The following is a 19,788-nucleotide window of genomic DNA, read 5'->3' as shown; positions in this document are numbered from 1 at the left end:
GATTATTTTGTAGTATGGTCAGGTAATAAATGACTACTTTCAAATGGGGGAGAAAAAAGGGTTCCTTGCTCAGCAGGGAGCCTGCTTCTCCCTCTGCCTGTCTCTGCCACTCTCTCTCTGTCTCTCATGAATATACAAATAAAATCTTTTTAAAAATTAATTTAAAAAAAGAAAAAGAGAAAACAGCAGGTGCTGGCAAGGTTGTAGAGAAACCAGACCCTTGTATTTTGCTGGTAGGAATGTAAAATGATACAGCCAATGTGGAAAACAGCCTGGTAATATCTCAAAAAGTAAATCTTGAGTTACTTTATGACCCAGTAATTCCACTTCTAGGTATATACTCAAAAGAACTGAAAACTAGTATTCAAACAAATACTTGAACACAAATGTTTATAACTGCACTATTCACAAGAGCCAAAAGAAAACAATCCAATATTTATAAACAGATGAAGGTTTTTAAAAAAAATGTGGTATTATCCATATACTGTAATATACTGGGCCATAAAAAGGAATGAAGTGCTGATACATGTTATAACATACATGGATCAATGTTGAAAACATTATGCTAAGAAATTAGTCATAAAGGCTACATATTGTACAATTCTCTTTATATGTCCAGAATAGGTAAATCCATAGAGACAAAATGTAGGATAGTGGTTGTCAGGGGCTGGGGGAAAGGAGAAATGGGGAGTGACTAATAATGAGTACAGATTTTCTTTTAAGGATGATCAAAAAAAATTTTTTTTATTTTTATTTATTTAACATAGTCACACACAGAGAGAGAGAGAGAGAGAGAGAGAGAGAGAGGCAGAGACATAGGCAGAGGGAGAAGCAGGCTCCATGCACCGGGAGCCTGACGTGGGATTCGATCCCGGGTCTCCAGGATCCCGCCCTGGGCCAAAGGCAGGCGCTAAACCACTGCACCACCCAGGGATCCCTGCGCCACCCAGGGATCCCTGCACCACCCAGGGATCCCAAAAAAATTTTTAATTAGACAGTGGTGATAGCTGCACAACCTTATAAACAAAATAAAAAACACGGAATTGTTTGTTTGTTTATTTATTTATTTATTTATTTATTTATTTATTTATTTATGAGAGAGAGAGAGAGAGAGAGAGGCAGAGACCTAGGCAGAGGGAGAAGCAGGCTCCATGCACCGGGAGCCCGACGTGGGATTCGATCTCCGGTCTCCAGGATCGTACCCCCAGGATCGCGCACTGGGCCAAAGGCAGGCGCTAAACCACTGCGCCACCCAGGGATCCCCGAATTGTATATTTTTAAAAGGAGAATTTTATAGTATGTGAATTATTTCTCCATAAAGCCATTCATAAAAAGAAAAAAAGTCATATTGATACTTTGTCCTGGAATGGGATTCCAAGTTTTACAGTTTTCATAATACAGAGTTATGTTAAAATACAGAGTTGTATGTATGTATGTTAAAATACAGAGTTATGTCATGGAGTAATAAAAGGTGAGTTATCTCAAGTCACTGGAACAATCATCTTCCTAGAAAGTCTCCTTCCAATCAAACTCCCAAACAAAACAAGGACAGTATAAAAAGAAGGTAAGAACCTTCTACTAGGGACGCCGGGATGGTTCAGTGGTTGAGCATCTGCCTTTGGCACAGGGTGTGATCCTGGAGTTCCTGGATCGAGTCCTGCATCAGGCCCCCTGTATGGAGCCTGCTTCTTCCTCTGCCTGTGTCTCCGCCTCTCTGTGTCTCTCATGAATAAATAAATTAAATTTTAAGATTTTGCCTCTCTCTCTCTCTTGCTCTCTGTGACTATCATAAATAAATACAAATTTAAAAAAAAAGATTTTATTTATTTATTCACGAGAGACAAAGAGAGAGAGGCAGAGACATAGGTAGAGGGAGAAACAGGCTCCCTGATAGGAGCCTAATATGGGACTCAATCACAGGACCCTGGGAGCAAAACCTGAACCAAAGACAGATGATTCAACCACTGAGCCACCCAGGTGGCCCTAAAACTGAATTATTTTATTTATTTATTTTTAAGATTTTATTTATTTATTCATGAGAGACACAGAGAGAGAGAGAGAGAGAGAGAGAGAGAGGCAGAGACATAGGCAGAGGGAGAAGCAGGCTCCATGCAGGGAGCCTGACATGGGACTTGATCCCAGATCTCCAGGATTACCCCCTGGGCCAAAGGCAGGCGCTAAACCAATGAGCCACCCAGGGATCCCCAAACTGAATTCTTTTAAAGGAATACAAGCAAGCCACATAAATCCACATTCCTCAGTGTGAAGTCATCCTTCAATCAGTCTTTCTTTTGATATCTAAGGGCAACTGAAAGTCCATAAGTTACCTGTATAATTTGTATTTCCCATACCAGAAGTCAAATATTTCCTTTTATTGCTAGTGATACACTTTTTATTTAACCTGACCTTTAAAACTCTGTAGTCATCTGTACTTTGTAATCAAAGATAAAAACTAATCATATCCTACCTTTACTATAGTTATCAGACCTAGGATTGGCAAACTTTCTATAAAAGTTTAGATAGTAAATATAGTAGGCTTTAGGGGCCATATGGTCTCTGTTACAACTATTCAATTCTGTCATTGTAGCACAAAGGCAGCCATAAAATATACATTGACAAATGGGTGTGGATGTGTTACAATAAAACTATTTCTTTTAAGATTTCATTTTATTAAAAAAAGATTTCATTTTATTTAAAAATTTTTTTTCATTTTATTATTTTTTTTTTATTTTATTTTTTTTAAGATTTTTTTTTAATTTTTTTATTTATTTATGATAGTCACACAGAGAGAGAGAGAGGCAGAGACACAGGCAGAGGGAGAAGCAGGCTCCATGCACCGGGAGCCGGACGTGGGATTCGATCCCAGGACTCCAGGATCGCGCCCTGGGCCAAAGGCAGGTGCTAAACCGCAGCGCCACCCAGGGATCCCTTTTTTTAAGATTTTACTTATTTATTCATGAGAGACACAGAGAGGGAGAGGGAGAGACACAGGCAGAGGGAGAAGCAGGCTCCATACAGGGAGCCTGATGTGGGAATCAATCCTGGGACTCCAGGATTACGCCCTGAGCTGAAAGCAGGCACTTAACCGCTGAGCCATACAGGCGTCCCAAGATTTTATTTATTTGTTCATGAGAGACAGAGAGAGAGACAGAGACATAGGCAGAGGGAGAAGCAGGCGCCCTGCGGGGAGCCCAATGCAGGACTCAATCCCGGGACCCTGGGGTCACGACCTGAGCCAGAGGCAGCCACTCAACCACTGAGCCACCCAAGGTCCCTAAAATTTTATTTACCAAAAAAGAAGGTGGCAGACTATCATTTATCAAACCCTGTATCAGACTATTACATGTGAGAATAAATAAATAGACCCGTTTCTCTCTTTCCCAATGATAATGTTCTCACCATAAAATTAACTAATTACTTTCTAAAATACCACAAAATAAAATTAACTAGCTTTCTCCTATTTCATAGTGGGCATTCGTAGTGGGATAATGCTAGATCTTATTGCCAACTATAAAGACCAAGTTCAGGTTTGAGATTTGTACTATACACACTATACAGAAAGACTGAGCCAAGAAATTAAAATAAAGCCTTTAGGTTCAGATCTAGGACATATAGGACTCCAGGAGAGACAAATGTGAGACTGCCATATTAAGCAGGTTTACAACCTAGAACACAAGAACTCCAAGGAAAATTATCTCTCACTGAAAACAGACTTTCAATAAAAAAAATATAAATCACAGGAGAAATGAAAATCCATGAAAAAGAACCAGCGGACCAAATAATGCAGAGTCCACACTCTAAGAACTGCAACTAATCTAAAAGAGAAACAAACAAACAAAAAACATTTATATGGTCAAAATTTACTCATCTCTATGAAAGTATATTAGAAAATCTACAAGAAATAATAATTTTCTAGTAAAATATAATTTACCAAAATTGAACCAGAAGAAACAAAATTCTAAATAGACCAATTACCCCAGAAAAAGAGGAAAAGTATCAAAGTGCCTGACCAAACACCTTACAAGGGAATTCTATCAAATATTTAAGGAATATTTCTTTTATTATTTTTTTTTATTTTATTTTTTATGATAGTCACAGAGAGAGAGAGAGAGAGGCAGAGACATAGGCAAAGGGAGAAGCAGGCTCCATGCACCAGGAGCCCGATGTGGGATTCGATCCCGGGTCTCCAGGATCGCGCCCTGGGCCAAAGGCAGGCACCAAACCACTGCGCCACCCAGGGATCCCTAAGGAATTTTTTTTTTCCCCCTAAGGAATATTTCTAATGTCATTTCAAATGTTCCAAAGCACAGAGGAAAAAATATTGCAAATAATTTTTTTGAGGCAAGAATAACATTGCTATCAAAACCTAATAAAAGCATGAAAGAGAAAACCACAGACTCTTCTCACAAATATCACAAAACACCCCAGCAAAAAGATGTTGGAGGCACATGAAACAGTAATATACCAGGAATGCAAGGATAGCTCACTACTGAAACACCTACTAATATAACTCACTTTACTAAGAAGTCAAAAGAGAAAAATATTTTTTGTATTAGAGTTCTCCAGAGAAACAGAACCAATAGAATATACACAGAGAGAAAGAGATTTATTATAAGGAATTGGCTCACATGATAATGGAGGCCGAGAAGTCCCAAGATCTGCAGTCAGCAAGATGGAGACCCAGGAGAGACAATGGTGTAGTTCCAGTCCAAGTCCGAAGGCCTGACATCCAAGACAGCTAATGGTGTAAGTTCCAGTCCAAAAGCTGGCAGGCTCAAGGCCCAAGAATATTTTGGTTCCAATCCGAAAGCAGAAAAAGAACAATATTGCTACTCAAGCAGTCAGGGCAAGGAGGGGTTCCTTCTTAATCAAGGGTCAGTCTTTTTATTCTATTCAGACTTTCAAATTTTGGATGAGGGCTACCCACATTAGGAAGGGCAATCCACTTTTCTCAGTCTACTGATTCAAATGTTCATCTTACCCAAAAACACTCTCATAGATACACCCAGAATAATGTTTTATCAAATATCTGGGCACTTGTGGCCCAGTAAATTGACACATAAAATTAACTATCATATCACAGATTCTGAAAAGACATTTGGTAAAATTAAACATTCATCCTTCATAAAAATAATTCTTAAGAAAATAGAAAAATTTTTGTTAAGATTTTAAAGATCAAGGGTGCCTGGGTAGCTTAGTCAGTTGAGCATCTGCCTTTGGCTGGGGTCATGATCCCAGGATTCTGGGAGGGAGCCCTGCATTAGGCTCCCTGTTTAGCAGGGGAGTCTGCTTCTTCCTCTTCCTATGACCCTCCCCCTGCTTGTGCGTGCTCTCTCTTTCTCTCTCACTCACTCTCTCTCCAATAAATAAATAAAATCTTTTAAAAAATAGAGATGAAAAAAGATATACTAAGATAATAATAACCAAAACAATAGGCAAATGCACACAACAAGGAAGAAGGTACACAAACTAGTATCAGAGAAAACAGAAATCAAAGCTAAAAGCATAAGGTGGGACAAAAATAGAACTGATATTTGTAAAAAATACAATCCATAGTGTACAGTCCAATAATAATCATAGGCATTATTAATAACTAACTCACAAAATGGCCTAGAAATAAGTAACACACTGATAGTTAACACACTGAGAAATCTATAAATATTAAGTAATTCTAATAGCCTTTTTTTAAGAAATAGATCAAGCAGACCAAAATAAGCTAAAGCATATAACACTGAATAACACAATACAAAAAGCTTGATACAACAGAGACATATAGAACTTTATGCAACTTTATGCAAACAAATACACAAAACAGAGAATTAATGTTTCAAACACATTTGCAGCATAAAAAAATATGACCACGTATTAGGTCAAAACAAAATCTAAGTATATTCCAAAAGACAGATATCATATAGACCATTTCCTTTGATCATTATGCACTAATATTAGAAATTGAATATCAAACAATTACCAAAAAACAACTTACCATAAGGAAATTTTACAACTTCATTTTACATAATCTTTGATTAAAAAGAAAATCAAACCAAATTACATTTAAAAATTATGAAAGCTCATAAAAACCTATGATATGGCCAAATCAAGAGGAAACTTTTTTTTTTTTTTAAAGAATTTTATTTATTTATGAGAGAGACAGAGAGAGAGAGAGAGAGAGGCAGAGACACAGTAGGACACAGGCAGAGGGAGAAGCAGGCTCCATGCAGGGAGCCCGATGTGGGACTCGATCCCAGGTCTCCAGGATCACACCCCAGGCTTCAGGCTGCGCTAAACCGCTGCGCCACCGGGGCTGCCCGGAAACTTTAAAGTTTAAATGTATACATTAGAAAATAATAATGGCAAAAACTGATATAAGAATAAAATTACAGAAGCTAGATAAAGAACAAAATAGATCTGATAAGAAATAACCAAAGGAGAGTAATAAAGATAGAAGTACAAAATAGTGAACCATAGCACATGCAAATAGAAGATAATCAATAGAATCAAAAGTAATTATTTGACTGTGTCAAGTTCTGCCCAAGGTGGAGTTATCAGCAGATTTGGCAAACACATGGAGTCAACTTTCCCTAGACACGTAGAAGGGCAGGAACAATGAACTTCACAACTATCTCCCCAGGTCCCCAAATCCTTCATTTCTTAAGCCTTTGGTTTATCAGTAAACAGCAGTTTTGTTCATTTTTCTTTTTAAAGGCAAATCCTTTAAGAGGAAAAGTAAAATAAATCTGTGTTAAGTTTGATTTAAAAAATGGAAAGAGAAAAAAAAATAAAAAATAAAAAATAAAAAAAATAAAAAAAATAAATGGAAAGAGGACACAACCACATTAGAGAAGGAGAGAGATACCGATATGGTAGGTAATTACTACATTAGTTACAATTATGTTTGGCAGCAAATAACAGGGATCCAAATTTTCTGTCTTAAGATTGTTCTGTCACATAAAAGTCTGAAGGAGGCGGGACACACAGTGGTTGAGTGGCTGCCTTTGGCTCAGGGCTAACACATCAGGCTCCCCACAGGGAGCCTGCTTCTCCTTCTGTCTATGTCTCTGCCTCTCTCTGCTAAAATCTTTTAAAAAGTCTGGAGGAGGCAATATAGGACTACACAGTCCTGCTCCATAAGACCTGTAAAAGCCAGGGTCTGTCTTATTCTGACACAGGTCTTCATTCCCAAAGTCTTTTATAATATGGATTTTTTTTTAATTTTTATTTATTTACGATAGTCACACACAGAGAGAGAGAGGGGCAGAGAGACACAGGCAGAGAGAGAAGCAGGCTCCATGCACCGGGGAGCCCGACATGGGACTCGATCCCAGATCTCCAGGATCGCGCCCTGGGCCAAAGGCAGGCGCCAAACTGCTGCACCACCCAGGGATCCCCCTCAAGGTCTTTTATCATCCCAGATGTCTACACTCTAAACAATATGAAGGAAGGGGATCCCTGGGTGGCGCAGCGGTTTGGCGCCTGCCTTTGGCCCAGGGCGCGATCCTGGAGACCCGGGATCGAATCCCACATCGGGCTCCCGGTGCATGGAGCCTGCTTCTCCCTCTGCCTGTGTCTCTGCCTCTCTCTCTCTCACTGTGTGCCTATCATAAATAAATTAAAAAATGTTTAAAAATATATATATATATATATTTTGGGGGCAGCCCCGGTGGCTCAGCGGTTTAGCGCTGCCTTCAGCCCAGGGCCTGATCCTGGAAACCCTGGATCGAGTCCCACGTCAGGCTCTCTTGCATGGTGCCTGCTTCTCCCTCTGCCTGTGTCTCTGCCTCTCTCTCTCTCTCTCTCTCTCTCTCTCTCTCTCTGTGACTATCATAAGTAAAAAATAATAATAATAAAATAAAAATAAAAATATTTTGGGACGCCTGGATGGCTCAGCGGTTGAGCGCCTCCCTTTGGCCCAGGGCATGATCCTGGAGTCCCGGGTTCGAGTTCCACAACGCGCTCCCTACATGGAGCCTGCTTCTCCCTCTGCCTGTGTCTGTGTCTCTCATGAATAAATAAACAAAATCTTTAAAAAATAATAAAAATAAAAATATTTTGAAAAGTTACTTTAAAATTTACCTCTACATGCTCCCCAAACCAAAAGGTTTTACAGGAAAGTTCTACTAAGCCTTTCATGAAGTTCCTATGCAATGTGAACCATTCCACAATATAAGGTAAAAAAAATCTGAAAGGCTTCCTAACCCCTTCTATAAAACATAATTCTAATACCAAAATTAAACAGACTATCAAAAAATAAAAACTATAGCCCAAGCAAATCAAATCCAGTAGTATATGAAAAAAAAAATACATCATTAGCAAGTATTCTTTTTAAAGATTTTATTTATTTACGAGAGACAGACAGAGGGGGGGTGGGGCAGACACAGGCAGAGCGAGAAGCAGGCTCCATGAAAAGAGCCGGAAGTGGGGACTCGATTCCAGGTCTCCAGGATCACACCCTCGGCTGAAGGCGGCACTAAACTGCTGAGCCACACGGGCTGCAAGTATTCTTTATCCTAAAATTGCATGGCTAAGCAAGAGATTAAGTATTCACATTTTTTACAGATGAAATAGAAAATGTATGGAAAATAAAATAGGAACAAAGAATACTGACAAAAACAGAAAAGAGTAACAAAATATGGTAGATACTAATCCAATTGTATGAATAATCACCTTAAAAATAATAATAGGGATCCCTGGGTGGCGCAGCGGTTTAGCGCCTGCCTTTGGCCCAGGGCGCGATCCTGGAGACCCGGGATCGAATCCCACGTCAGGCTCCCGGTGCATGGAGCCTGCTTCTCCCTCTGCCTGTGTCTCTGCCTCTCCTTCTGCCTGTGTCTCTGCCTCTCTCTCTCTGTGTGACTATCATAAATAAATAAATAAAAAATTAAAAAATAATAATAATAATCACCTTAAATATCACTGGTCCAAATACACCAATTGATAAACCACTTCAGGGTTGCCTGGGTGGGTCAGGATTTAAGCATCTACTTTTTGGCTCAGGGCGTGATCCCGAGGTCCGGGATCAAGTCCCACACGGGGTTTCCTTCAGGGAGCCTGCTTCTCCCTCTCCCTGTGTGTCTCTCATGAATAAATAAACAAAATCTTAAAAAAAAAAAAAAAAAGACTTTATTTGAAAGAGATAGAGCACAAGCATGCATGGGGGACAGGGGCAGAAGAAGAGGGAGGAACAGACTCCCCCATGAATGAGCAGGGAGCCTAACGCAGGGCTCAAGACCCGGACCCTGGATCATGACCTGAGCTGAAGGAAGAGGCTTAACCGACTAAGCTACCTAGGGACCCCTAAAAAAAGTTTTTTTAAGCATATAATAAAGGAATAGTATGAACAACTCTATATCCATAAACTTGATAACCTCGATTAAATAGACCAATTCCTGAAGCACCTGGCTGGCTCAGTTAGTAGAGCATAGGACTCTTGATCTCAGGGCCTTGAGTTCAAGCCCCACACTGTTATTCAAATAGAGCTTACTTTAAAAAAAATAAAAATAGGGGGATCCCTGGATGGCTCAGTGGTTTGGTGTCTGCCTTTCGCCTGGGGCGTGATCCTGGAGTCTCGGGATCGAGTCCCGCATCGGGCTCCCTGCATGGAGCCTGCTTTTCCCTCTGCCTGTGTCTCTGCCTCTCTCTCTCTCTCTCTCTCTCTCTCTCTGTGTGCGTCTCTCGTGAATAAATAAATAAAATCTTTAAAAAAAATCTATCAATCAACTAATTAATTAAAAATCGGGGCTCCTGGGTGGCTCATCTGCCTTCAACTCACGTCAGGATCAGGGCCCTGGGATCAAGCCCTATCAGGCTTCCTGCTTAGTGGAGAGTCTGCTTCTCCTCTCCCTCTGTCCCCCTTCCCCACTCACGTTTTTTTCTCTCTCTCAAATAAATAAATAAATTTTCTAAAAGAATAAATAAAACTAGAAGAAAACATTGGGGAAAATCTTCATGATATTGGATTTGGCAAGGATTTCTTGAATATCACACCAAAAGCACAAGCAACATAAAAAAAAAATAGATAAACTGGACTTATTCAGAATTTAAAACCTGTATACAGGGATCCCTGGGTGGCGCAGCGGTTTAGCGCCTGCCTTTGGCCCAGGGCATGATCCTGGAGACCCGGGATCAAATCCCATATTGGGCTCCTGGTGCATGGAGCCTGCTTCTCCCTCTGCCTATGTCTCCGCCTCTCTCTCTCTCTCTCTGTGTGTGACTATCATAAATAAATAAAAATTTAAAAAAACAAAACAAAAAAAAACCTGTATACATCAAAGGATATTATTGAGAGATTTAAAAGACAGCCTACAGAATAGGAGAAAATATTTTCAAACCATATACATATATACAAATAGAACCAATTCAACAGTGGGCAAAGGAATGGTGAACAGATATATGAAAAGATGCTCAACACTGGGACACCTGGGTGGCACAGCGGTTGAGCAGAATCTGCCTTCAGCTCAAGGTGTGATCCTGGGGTCCGGGATCGAGCCCCACATCAGGATCCCTGCTAAGAGCCTGCTTCCCCCTCTGCCTGTGTCTCCACCTCCCTCTCTCCCTCTCTCCCTCTGTCTCTCTCTCTCTCTTCTCTTTCCCTATGTCTCTGATGAATAAATAAATAAAATCTTTAAAAATAATGCTCAACATCACGCATCATTAGGGAAAGGCACATCAAAATCACAGTGAGATATCACCTCATACCTATCAGAATGGTTAAAATCAAAACACAAGAAATAACAAGTGTTGGGGAGGAGGTGAAGAAAATGGAACCCTCATGCACTGTTGGTGGGAATGCAAATTGGTACAGCCACTGTAGAAAACAAAAAATTAAAAAATAGAATTACCATATGATCTAGTAACTCTGCTACTGAGTATTTACCCAAAAAATACAAAAACACTGATTCAAAAAGATATATGCATGCCTATATTTATTGAAACATTATTTACAATAGCCAAATTACAGAAGCATCCCAAGTGTCCATCACAAAATGAATGCATAAAGAAAATGTGGTATATATCTACAACACAATATTATTCAGCCATTAAAAAGAATGAAATGGGGATCCCTGGGTGGCGCAGCGGTTTGGCGCCTGCCTTTGGCCCAGGGCGCGATCCTGGAGACCCGGGATCGAATCCCACATCAGGCTCCCAGTGCATGGAGCCTGCTTCTCCCTCTGTCTGTGTCTCTGCCTCTCTCTCTCTTTCTCTGTGACTATCATAAATAAATAAAAAAAAAAAAAAATTAAAAAAATAAATAAATAAATAAAAATAAAAAGAATGAAATGCAGGGGCACCTGGGTGGCTAAATTGGTTGAGCATCTGCCTTTAGCCAAGGTCATGATATCTGGGTTCTGGGATGAAGCCCAACATCAGACTCCCTGTTCAGCAGGGAGTCTGCTTCTCCCTTTCTCTGCACCCCACTCATGCTCTCATTCTCTCTCAAATAAAGAAAATATTTTCTCAGCTTTTTAAAAGATTTTTACTAATATACTTATTTATATATTTATTTATTTTTATTTTATCTATTTATTTGACAGAGAGAGTGAGTACAAGCAGGGGGAGTGGCAAGCAGAGCAGGAGCCGCACAACAGGCTTGATGATGGGCTCGATCCCAGGACTCTCCAACCATGACCTGAGCCAAAGGCAGACTTAACCAACTGAGCCACCCAGGTGCCCCAATAAATAACATCTTTAAAAAAAAAAAAAAAGAAAGAAAAGAAAGAAAGAAAAGAAAGAAGAAAGAAAGAAAGAAGAAAGAAAGAAAGAAAGGAAAGGAAAGGAAAGGAAGAAGAAAGAAAGAAGAAAGAAGAAAGAAAGAAAGAAGAAGAAAGAAAGAAAGAAAGAAAGAAAGAAAGAAAGAAAGAAAGAAAGAAAGAAAGAGAAAGAAAGAAATCTTGCTATTTGCAACAACATGGATGGATCTAGAGGGTATAATGCTAATTGAAATTACTCAGATAAAGACAAATACCTTATGATTCTACTCATCTGTGGGATTTAAGAAACAAAACAAACAAAGAAAAAAAAAGAGAGAGAGAAACCAGAAAACAGACTCTTAACTACAGCAAATACACTGATGGTTACCAGAGGGGAGGTTGGCTGAGGATGGGTGAAATATGTGAAGGGGGGATCCCTGGGTAGCACAGCGGTTTGGCGCCTGCCTTTGGCCCAGGGCACGATCCTGGAGACCCGGGATTGAGTCCCACATCGGGCTCCTGGTGCATGGAGCCTGCTTCTCCCTCTGCCTATGTCTCTGCCTCTCTCTCTCTCTCTGTGACTATCATAAATAAATTTTTAAAAAATTAAAAAAAAAAAAAGAAATACGTGAAGGAGATGAAGAGTACACTTATCACGATGAGCCCTGAGTAACGTACAGAATTGTTGAATCACTTAGTTATACCTGAAACTAATATAATACTGTATGTTAACTATTGGAATTATTTTTTTTAAAGATGGGCAAAGGATTTAATAGACATTTCTCCAAAGAAGATACATAAAAAGTCAATAAAAACAAGAAATGATGCTGAACATCATTAGTCACTTGAAAAATACAAATCATAGCCACAGTGAGATATCACTACATACCCACTAGGTTTGCTACATTTAAAAAACTGAAAAATAACAAGTGTTTGTGAAAAAATGGAAAAATTGGAACTGTATTCATTGCTCGTGGGAATGTAAAATGGTGAAGCTGCTGTGGAAAATAGTATGGTGGTTCCTTTGAAAGTTAAATATTGACCCAGTGAAATTATGCAGTCCAAAAAACACAAATACTGCATGATTTTGCTTATATAAAGCATCTAGGGCAGCCCCGTTGGCGCAGCGGTTTGGCACCGCCTGCAGCCTGGGGTGCGATCCTGGAGACCTGGGATCGAGTCCCACATCAGGCTCCCTGCATGGAGCCTGCTTCTCCCTCTGCCTGTGTCTCTGCCTCTCTCTCTCTCTGCGTCTATGAATAAATAAATAAAATCTTAAAAAAAATAAAAATAAAAATAAAGCATCTAGAGTAGTCATATTCACAGAAACATAAAGTAGAATGGTTGCTGCCAGGAGGTGAGGTACAAAGGAAGGGGAAAGTTGTTTAATGCATATAGAGTTTCAATTTTGCAAGATGAAAAAGTTCTGGAGATTGGTTGCACAATGATGTGAATATCCTTAACACTATTTAACGATACACTTAAAAATGGTTGAAAATAAATTTTATGTTATGTGTATTTGACCACAATCCCAGATCCCAGGATCACGCTCTGAGTGGAAGACACTCAACGGCTGAGCCACCCAGGCATCCCCAAAAGGCAAATTTATAAAGACAACAGAACACTTTAAGAGGGAATGAGGGTAGGAGGAAATGAGGAGTTGTTATTCAGCAAAGTATAAAGTATCTGTTTGGGATGATAAAAAAGTTCTGGAAACATAATGGTGATGGTTGCACATAACATTGCAAATGTACTTACTACTGAACTTGTATGCTTAATATGGTTAAAATGGTAAATTTTATTTTCTTTTATATTTTACTACAATAAAAAAAATAAAAAGAGAGAGAGAGAGAATAGAAGGAAAGGTATAAGAAATGGTGAGTAAGCAACTATACGGCAGTGTCTTTGATCCAAAAAAGAACATGACGGAGGGGCACCAGGGTGGCTCAGTTGGTTAAGCCTCTGACTCTTGATTTCAGCTCAGGTCCTAATCTCAGGATCATAAGATTGAATCCCACATCGGGCTCCACACTGGGCATGAAGCCTGCTTAAGATTCTCTCTCTCCTTCTCTCTCTGGCCCTCCCCAAATTCTCTCTCTTTCTCTCTCTAAAAAAAAAGAGAAAAAAAAATAAAAAAATAAAAAATAAAAAAAAGAGAAAAAAATTAAAAAGAGAGAGAGAGAGAAAAAAAACATGAGGGAGTTTAGCTATAGGGGCTGTTAGAGTCAAAATATATTTATTCTCCTTTAAAGATTTTTTAAGGTGAGAGAAATAACAGAAGGTTTATATGTTGATGGGAATCATTTAATAGAAAGTGAAACAAGTAGGAAAGAGGGGAGAATTTCTTAGGTGATGTCTTTGAGTAGGGAACTAGAAAAAAGAAATAGAATACAAATGGAAATATGGTTTAGATTGGAACATGGGTAGTTTATCCATAATGACAGGTATAAAGATTAAGTAAGTAGGTGAAGATGTGAGTTAGTAGCTATTTGTGGTGACTGGGAGCTGTTCTCCAGCTTGCTTCAATTTTCTCAGTGAATTAGGAAACAAAGTCATCACTGAGAAGCAATACCAAATGTTGGATAAGAGAAGAAAAAGTATGGAATAACATTCTGGGAAAGTAAATGAACCAGGGAAATATGAATACTTGGGAGCACTAAGGGCTTAACTTTTTAAAAAATAACCAAATAAAACTATATGTGTGGGTATGTATATGTTATATACACCTTCTTACATGTATATATACATTTTTTTAAGATTTATTTATTTATTCATTCAGAGAGAGCGAAGAGAGAGGCAGAGACACAGGCAAAGGGAGAAGCAGGCTCCACGCAGGAAGCCCGACGCGAGACTCGATCCCGGGTCTCCAGGATCACACCCCGGGCTGCAGGAGGCACTGAACCACTGTGTCACCAGGGCTGCCGCCCTATATATAAATTTTTATATATGTATAAGACATGTGTGTATAATATGTGTATAAGCAAAGAGTCTAGAAATACACATATCAAATTGTTAATAGTGCTTATTATTGGAGAAAGAGATATATACCAGGTGGGAGAATAGAAGAGACTCCTATATTATTTGGATTTTTGATCAGTATGTATTATTTTTATAATTAAAATAAAATAGATGTTAATAAATTAATTAAAGTAGATGTTAATAGTGTGAGAGGACAGTTTACCTATATTTTTTATTATTATTAAAATAAGAGCCTTGGGACACCTGGGTGGCTCAGTGGTTGAGTGTCTGCCTTTGGCTCAGGTCATGATCCCAGGGTCCTGGGATCGGGTCCTGCATCGGGGTCCCCACAGGGAGCCTGCTTCTCCCTCTGCCTATGTCTCTGCCTCTCTCTGTGTCTCCCATGAATAAATAAATAATATCTTTAAGAAAAATAAAATAAATTAATAAAAAATAAAATAAGAGCCTTTATAAATGTCTCTAGAGAGATAGGAGAGGTAAAACAGGATATAAATAACCATTATGTACAACTCCCAGTGGTAAAATTCTCCCAGCCACCCCCTCTAGCTCCAAAGTGTCTGAGGCAAAGATTAGGCACCACCAAGTAAATACAAAAATATCCAGATTCTGACTCTAGACACTGATGGAGAAGGGGCAGGTCAGGCCTCCCAGGCATAAACGGAAGGAGCAGATATGATGTAAGTCACAGGAGAGTTTCTATCTTCAGGGTGATTCCAATCTGTTGGCTGGCTCAGGCCATCCCTGGAACCTCCTGCATTCTCCTGTTGTTGAGTGCATCTTGGAACACATGTACTGATGGCTCCAGGGTCCCACCAGCAAGTGAGACCCAGTATCTTAGCCAGGGCCACAGCATCACATGTGGACCAGCAAGAGAGCAGCAATGGCCAGGCCCAGAGCCATCAGCAGTCCCGAAGCAGGAGAGGACAGTTTAGAACACTGATCAAGAGCCACAGCACCCTCATCCCAATTAGGCAAAGCCTAATGCCCTAATTATACACAATTATCAACTCAGCAGTAAAGCTGATTATCAACAAAACAAAATGAGAAAAGCAGAAACATCACTCACCTTGAACACTTCAGAGAAGAAGCCAGACCCTATTTTTTCACAGGTGAAGTCATCTAAACGAGTCAGTCTAGAAAAGGCACTTATAAGAGCTCGATATGAAGATGGCCGAACTCTTCCCACTTGGGTCATGTTCCCATCTCCTCCACCACCTCCTTCAAAATCTTCAAGACGCTCCACACGTGGAGGAAAGCCTGCAATTGAATTCCGTTTGCTCCGATCCATAATCTCAATTATCACTTTTTTTTCTTCTTTTAAGAAGGAACTCCACACATAGTAAAATTTTGTTGAGTTTTACTTCTCTTCCGGTTTGATGCTAAATAAAAGATCAGAAAGATATTTCATTAAAACCATGAATATTAAATACATGTAAACCAATGAATTATCATTGCAAAAATATTTGCTCTTTCACATTCTAGCTCTTGATTTTCAGATAAAAAAAAAAAAACTTTATACCTTTACTTTCAAAAAATACTTATATATTTAAAGCCTAAGACATAATCTTTAAAATGAGTGAACTATAATAAAAATCGTCAACTACATTCTAAAAAACAAAATACCGGGAAATCCCTGGGTGGCTCAGTGGTTTAGCACTTGCCTTAGGCCCAGGGCCTGATCCTGGAGACCCGGGATCGAGTCCCACATCGGGCTCCCTGCATGGAGCCTGCTTCTCCCTCTGCCTCTCTCCCTCTCACTCTCTCTCTCTCTCTCTCTCTCTCTCTCTCTCTGTGTCTATCATGAACAAATAAATAAATAAATCTTTAAAAAATAAAAATAAAAAAACAAAATAACAATGATAATATCTATCATTCATTGAGTGTCTACTATCTAGCAAACATAGTATATGAGCTGTACATATGGGATGCCTGAGTGGCTCAGCGGTTGAGCATCTACCTTCAGCTCAGGGCATGATGCTGGGTCTGGGGATCGAGTCCCACATTGGGCTTCCCGTGGGGAGCCTGCTTCTCCCTCTAACTATGTCTCTGTCTATCTGTGTGTCTCTCATGAATAAATAAATAAAATCTTAAAAAAAAATAAAAAAAAAAGAGCTTGGGGAATCCCTGGGTGGCTCAGTGGTTTAGCGCCTGCCTTCAGCCCAGGGTGTGATCCTGGAGTCCCTGGGACGAGTCCCGCATCAGGCCCCCTGCATGGAGCCTGCTTCTCCCTCTGCCTGTGTCTCCCCCGGTCTCTCTCTCTCTCTCTCTCTGTCATGAATAAATTTTTAAAATCTTAAAAAAAAATTTAAAAATTATTTAAAGAGCTGTACGTATGTCATCATTTCATTCTCAAATAATCCATGATATAAAATTATTATGGGGGCACCTGGGCGACTCAGTTAAGAGACTGCCTCTGACTCAGGTCATGATCCCAGGATCCTGGGATCAAGTCCTTTGTCGGGCTTCCTGCTCAGTGGGGAGCCTGCTTCTCCCTCTCCCTCTGCCTCTCTCCCAGCTCATTCTCTCTCTCTCTCAAATAAAATATCTTTATTTTTTTAAAGATTTTATTTATTTATTCATAGAGACAGAGAGAGAGAGAGAGAGAGGCAGAGACACAGGCAGAGGGAGAAGCAGGCATCATACAGAGAGCCCGACGTGGGATCCGATCCAGGGCCTCCAGGATCACGCCCTGGGCTGCAGGTGGTGCTAAACCGCTGCGCCACCGGGGCTGCCCTAAAATATCTTTAATAAGTAAATAAGTAAATAAATAAAAATAAAATTTAAAAAAATTATGTTCATTTCATAGAGAGGTCAAGTAGTCATACTGTCATTAAATGGCAGAGATAAAATTAAAATGCAAGACCTTCTAATTCAGAAGCCTATATCCAGGGGCAGCCTGGGTGGCTCAGCTGTTTAGTGTTGCCTTCAGCTCAGGGTATGACCCTGGAAACAGGGGATCGAGTCCCACGTCGGGCTCCCTGCATGGAGCCTGCTTCTCTCTCTGCCTGTGTCTCTGTCTCTGTCTCTCATGAATAAATAAATAAAGTCTTAAAAAAAAAAAAAAAAGCCTATATCCAGGGGGGCCTGGGTGGCAAAGGTGGGTAAGCAATGTACTCTTGGTTTTGGCTCAGCTTTGCATCTGGCTCTGGGTTCAGTGCAGGATCTGCTGGAGACTTTCCCTCTCCCTCTGCCCCTTCCCCCATCACCCCTTTTCCCAACACATGCACACATGCTCACGGTCTCTCGCAGTCTCTAAAATAAATCAATCAATCCTTAAAAAAATAAAAGCCTATATTCATACTAATGCCCTTCATAGCCTGCATTACATCATTTTCTCTTTATTTGAAAAGTAAAATCCAATATATATAAAACAATGGCAAAGATTTTATACCATAAAATTATTTTATTTATAGATTTTATTTTTATTTATTAGAGAATAGGAATGAGAGGGAAAGAATCTGAAACAGAATGCACAGAGCCAGATGCAAGGCTCAACCCCACAACTGCAAGATCATAACCTGAGCACCAAGAGATGGATACTTAACTAAGCCACCCAGGTGCCCCAAAACATATTATTTTTAAAGAAGAAAACTGGGGCATCTGGGTGGCTCAGTGAGTTGAGCAACCAGCTCTTGATTTTGGCTCAGGTCATGATCTCAGGGTTGAGATCAAACTCAGTGGGGAGTCTGCTTAAGTTTCTCTCTCTCTCTCCTTCTGCACCTCCCTCCCGCCTTGCTCACACATGTGTTCTCTCTAAAATAAATCAATCTTAAAAAAAAAAAAAAAGGAAAAAGAAAGAAAACCGTATCTAAGCAATTTAAAAATTATTGATTAAACAGTACAGTATAGCAAAAGTGACTATAGAAGGCTCTACCCCATCTGGTCCATGATTAAGAATAAAAATGCAAACCTACTTTTTCTTTAGGGCATGTCTCCCTACCTCTATTTTTTTTCCATGAGAAATGATTATAAAGGTCTTATGCAGAATACAGCATTGTGACTTTTCAACTAGTAAAATGCTTTCATAAATCTGATACTTAATCCAGGCTACCTCTACCACTTCTAACCATGGAGAACAGCAGCAGGGTTCCCAGGGCCATCCTTACAATATGACCTTGCCTCCCTAGCCATAGCCAGAAGTCAGCAGCACTCTATCCAATAGGGACCAATCACAGTTCCTTTCCTGACAATTTGGAATTGTAATTGAGATGTCCTAGCCTCAGTCTGGCTGCTTTCTAAAATGGAAGCCACATAGTGGTGTCTGGCTGATTCAGTAGGTAGAGCATGAGACTCTTGATCTTGGGGTTGTAAGTTTGAGCCCCATGTTAGGTTTAGAGATTACTTAAAAATAAAATCTTAAAAAAAAAAAAAAGGAAACCATGTAAACTCAGGAGCTGTGGGCCATGGCCATTATCTACCATATAGCCTGGAAAGCAGAAAAAGTCAAGAGATTGAGTCAAAACTGCAAAGAAAAAAGGACAAAAAGAGAACTTCTTAATTTTCCCAATGTGCTATAGTTCCCAATTCCTGAGGCCTCATTGCATCCTGATTTAAGGTTCCATGAGATACCCTTGTATCATTAAAATAGATTACCTTGGGGCACCTGGGTGGCTCAGTTAGTTAAGAATCCAACTCTTTAAAAAAAAGAATCCAGGGGATCCCTGGGTGGCGCAGCGGTTTGGCGCCTGCCTTTGGCCCAGGGCGCGATCCTGGAGACCTGGGATCGAATCCCACATCAGGCTCCCGGTGCCTGCTTCTCCCTCTGCCTGTGTCTCTGCCCCCCTCTCTCTCTCTGTGACTATCATAAATAAATAAAAATTTAAAAAAAAAAAAAAAAAGAATCCAACTCTTGATTTTGGGTCAGATCATGATCTCAGGGTTGGGAGATCCAGCACAGAGTCAGCTCCACACTGGGCACAAAGCCTACTTAAGATTCTCTCTCTCCCCACCTCCCCTCCCACTCATGTGTGCTCGCTTTCTCTCCAAAAAAATAAATTATCTTTGCTTAAGCTAATTTTACCAAAGTCTTCATAGAAGGAAAAATGACCCAAATTCTAAAGGAATAAGACAGTTAAGTACCTCTATTGAATCTTGCCAAAAAGTGGCAGATCAGCAGATCAAA

The 19,788-nt window shown here is 39.9% G+C and overlaps 1 protein-coding gene across 1 annotated transcript in view; it reads right to left on the bottom strand.

The window, feature by feature from the left end:
• Positions 1-19,788, bottom strand: part of TESK2 (testis associated actin remodelling kinase 2) — a 144,001-nt gene that overhangs the window by 92,253 nt on the left and 31,960 nt on the right. Inside the window, 1 exon segment of the mRNA XM_038558233.1 lies at positions 15,733-16,045. Coding sequence (XP_038414161.1) covers positions 15,733-15,954 — 222 coding nt within the window. The 5' untranslated portion in view covers positions 15,955-16,045.

Source organism: Canis lupus, chromosome 15 (genome assembly GCF_011100685.1).
Source record: "Canis lupus familiaris isolate Mischka breed German Shepherd chromosome 15, alternate assembly UU_Cfam_GSD_1.0, whole genome shotgun sequence".
In the NCBI taxonomy this organism is placed as follows: domain Eukaryota; kingdom Metazoa; phylum Chordata; class Mammalia; order Carnivora; family Canidae; genus Canis; species Canis lupus.
This window is presented reverse-complemented; position numbering and strand designations above follow the sequence as displayed.